Genomic DNA, 3,668 nt, shown 5'->3' with positions numbered 1-3,668 from the left:
AGAATTTCTTGTAAAATTCTGCTATTGAAGTGAGTTTTCCTGCCTAAATTAAATGGGATAGTTTGATTGCAGAAAACTGTTCAATTTTTCTGCATTTTATGTATTTCCTTACACCTAGAAAAACCACCCTACACCTAGAAAAACCAACCATCAGACTGTATTTTTCACAGAAAAATACAAAGTAAGTTCAGTCACATTTTAATAGAAAGTTACTAAAGAAGTTACCTTCTACATATGAAACTGGTACTCACCTCTGTGCCATTTTTGTTTCCTCAGGCGAACAGCAAAGACCAGTGCTGCACAAGCAAAGCACTGTGTTGCTAGCTGAGAAATGGTTAATTCCAACTGTTGCAATACCTCCTCTCAACTCTATGTTTCTACATTGTATATTTGAAAGAAATAGGGCAAAAGATTAACAGAAAGGATTTAAACAGGATTACTGGGGAATTAACAAATTTACTCAATGAATTGTCCTATATCCACAGCAAGGACTACTGGACTCCTGGACAACTTGCTTGATGCTGCTGTCATACAGATGCAAGATTACTAGTTCTTCTCCCTTCTCATCCTTCTTTCCCACCAGTTTCTATTCTGCTAAAGTAAAAAGTTCTTGACAGGAAGCTCAAAACTCATACAGGTCACTAAAAGAACTAACTTCTTCCACAAATACAAACTCCTATAGGAGTGGGGTGGTTTTTATTGAACTCTGATCAATTGTGAAGCACAGCAATAAAATCCAGAACTAGAACATTTAATAACAGCCTGAAACTTAGAATTGATTTTTATTGTCATAAGGGTTTGACATGCAGTTTTCACAGGACACTTAGAGCTTTAGAATTTCATTTTAATCAGTGTAATTGCTCATTCCCTTCCCAATACACACTTATGTTCCAAATTGCAGTGACTTCCTGATTTCTGAGAAGTAAGGCACTACAGTGTCCCTTCAAAGCCATTATGGATTAACATAGCAGACACTTCCCTCTGAGATCTGAAGGTCAAGACTGCCTATGGAAAAAAATGCAGCTGGTAACTGAAGATATATATCCAGTGATGAGTAACTAATCACCGCTGTTACCAAAACTGCCATTCTGGGTGATCTACTGTCAGACTTGAGAGGAAGCCTCCAGTGCACAGAGCAGAATTAACAGTGTTCATCCTCTCACATATGGAAACTGCTCTACTGCGGAAAAATTCCTTAAAGCTGCATTTTCAAGCTAGAAGACAGATTTTAACCAGTCTTCAACCATTAGTATGTTCCCATGGCTCAGGACAAGGCACTGGATGAAGACCCCTACATTATAACTTTGGAATAGGAGTTGCAGCCACTGCAATGCTTTCAATTGCACATTCATCAGTGCCACGGCGGATTCTGAAGTAGCCATCTTCTCCCCATGAGGTGCCCCAGCTGTTCTTCACAATCCAGAATTTCTCACCACTTTCTGGGTCTTTACCATAGCCCACCAGCAAGACAGCATGATTGGTCAATTCAAAAGGATTTAAATCATCCTGCAGCCCGGTGTGATGGTAGATCCCCTCTTTATAAAACATGAAATCATTATAAACCTCAAAGGCAACAGTCATTGGGCCATGCAGCACAAGTTCAAGTTTCATCAGGGCTTCATTGCAGCCTCCGTAGAAACCACCCACATAGTGGTATTCAGACGTGTAGTAGTGGTAACAGCTGCGCTTGAAAAGGCACGGAGAGTCTTGGGCTGTGTAAGGGAAGCAGTCCTCTTCCACCACACCGAAGTCTTGGACATACTTTCCACCAATGAGATATGGGAAGCCACCATCACAACCTTAACCAAAAACAAAAAGTACTTATTCCCTTCGAATGTTACTTGAGGTGGGAGACTCTCCTACTTAAATCTTTCGGAATTCTTTCAGTATTGAACACACTGCAGTGACCCAGACCATCCCAATATTCCAGTTAGCTGCAGACAGCTTTCTGAAACATACAAGGCAAAATTTACATCTGTGGGAACTATACTGGGTACATTAATACATGGACCCGTTCCAGAAAGAGCAGCTAGTTACATGCACCAAAAAGATCTGTCCTAACAAGGATACAGTCCTCTATAAAGCTTTAGCCATTGCTTTTGCTCATCTCCCCCTCCCTGTATGCTCCTCCTCCCTTTGAATATGCCATTGGGAAAATATTTAGTTCCACTCTTTCTACATAAGCACTGTAATCAACTACATTTTGAGCCCTACTCCTTAGGTATTCCCCATCTCACAGGTAGATGTAAAATCCAGCAATATCCTGAGCATAAGGGCAACTTCTCCCTGTTCAATCCCATTGCTGCAGTGAGGTGGGCTGACAACTCTGGTTTTGTTATATTTTTTTATTTCAAATAAAGTATTATAAAGTATACCCTACCCAATACTTTATGAAAAAATGAACTTGTGTTGTGATGGGGAAGGCATGGAAGTTTTTAAAATAAAGTATCCTTCATTATCATTACTTGAAAGGTGTCTTTATATACACCAGCATCCTTACCCTGAGAATACTGGCTGCAAGACACAACCTGCTGGGGACTGAAGACTGGTTTCTGAGTGTTGTTTGTGAGGATACGTATCCTTGCTTCCAGCATGCCCATGGAGGAAAATGCGTAACAGCTGCCACATGAGCCTGAGAAGGGGAGAAAAAGGAACCACAAGGACCAGTCAGTAACATAAACGAGGCCAGTCAGCTGCTATCAGGTACTATTCCTAAAGTCCACTGAATAGAGTTAAAACCTACCAGTGATTAGAAGTTCAAAACCAATAGAGCAAAAACTTTACATCTTCATTTAGCTTTTATACATGCAATTCAAAACCCACTTCTAACAACTTCTCAGGGAACACTGAGCTTATTCAAGAATAAGAGGCAATGTACTGCTCCAGTGTTTTCCAGCAGTAGCATTTAAGAGCTATCCAATCACACTATTCCTTCAGAATGAAGCTTCAGGGACCGCATTAGCAGGGCTGAGAAGGTTCTATCTACCCTTTATGGAGCACATATGCTAAGGGGTAATGAACTATTTGAAGTGAACGCCGACAATATTGTTCTTATTTCAACCTACCAATGGATTCAGTCCTGTAATTTGCAGTTGAAAAAATATTCCACCTCTACAGCTACTCCTAAAATAACTGATTTTAAGAGAATAGTGGTATAAATAGCACATTTGATACAGTGGATTCATCCCTGCTCCCCTTGCTTCCCAAGGGCATGTAATTGTACACTGGCTTTTCAGAGGCATCTTAATTTCCCTTCTGCTTCCTGGCAGAGAGTTAAGTCTCCTTACTTTTGCATCAAAATTTAGTATTGCTTCTAGCTTTAGGCCTCTTCACTCTCTAGGACCTTCCTTTCACTCATTAAAAGCCTTTGGAAATGGAATGACAAGCCTCATGGGGAAGAACAATTACTTGGATGAGGTCCTACTTTATCTACTGATTGTCATCAAAGTGCCTGATTTCCTTTTGTTTCCCGACAGTGGGTAAGTCAAATATTGCAGCGCTATGAAAAGGAGGGAGGCTTGAGGAACAAAACAAAATACTTTCTCTTGAACTGTGTAGGTGTATAAAAGCAGAGCTATTACAACAGCAAGACTTCGTGAAATTGCACCTTCACTCAGTTAGATGCATCTCTGAAGAGAAGGGACAAAATCAGCCTGAACAGGAACACT

At 40.5% G+C, this 3,668-nt stretch overlaps 1 protein-coding gene across 1 annotated transcript; it reads right to left on the bottom strand.

Annotated features, from left to right (window-relative positions):
- Positions 1-674: 674 nt before the first annotated feature.
- On the bottom strand, positions 675-2,696 carry LOC103623078 (dipeptidyl peptidase 1-like; the record flags this gene model as incomplete). Its single annotated transcript, XM_008642112.2, has 2 exons — positions 675-1,799; positions 2,501-2,696. Coding segments are annotated over 2 exons (699 nt in total), but the record flags the coding sequence as incomplete, so codon positions are not given.
- Between the last annotated feature and the right edge of the window lie 972 nt (positions 2,697-3,668).

This window comes from Corvus brachyrhynchos, unplaced genomic scaffold (genome assembly GCF_000691975.1).
Source record: "Corvus brachyrhynchos isolate BGI_N302 unplaced genomic scaffold, ASM69197v1 C12208794, whole genome shotgun sequence".
NCBI lineage: Eukaryota > Metazoa > Chordata > Aves > Passeriformes > Corvidae > Corvus > Corvus brachyrhynchos.
This window is presented reverse-complemented; position numbering and strand designations above follow the sequence as displayed.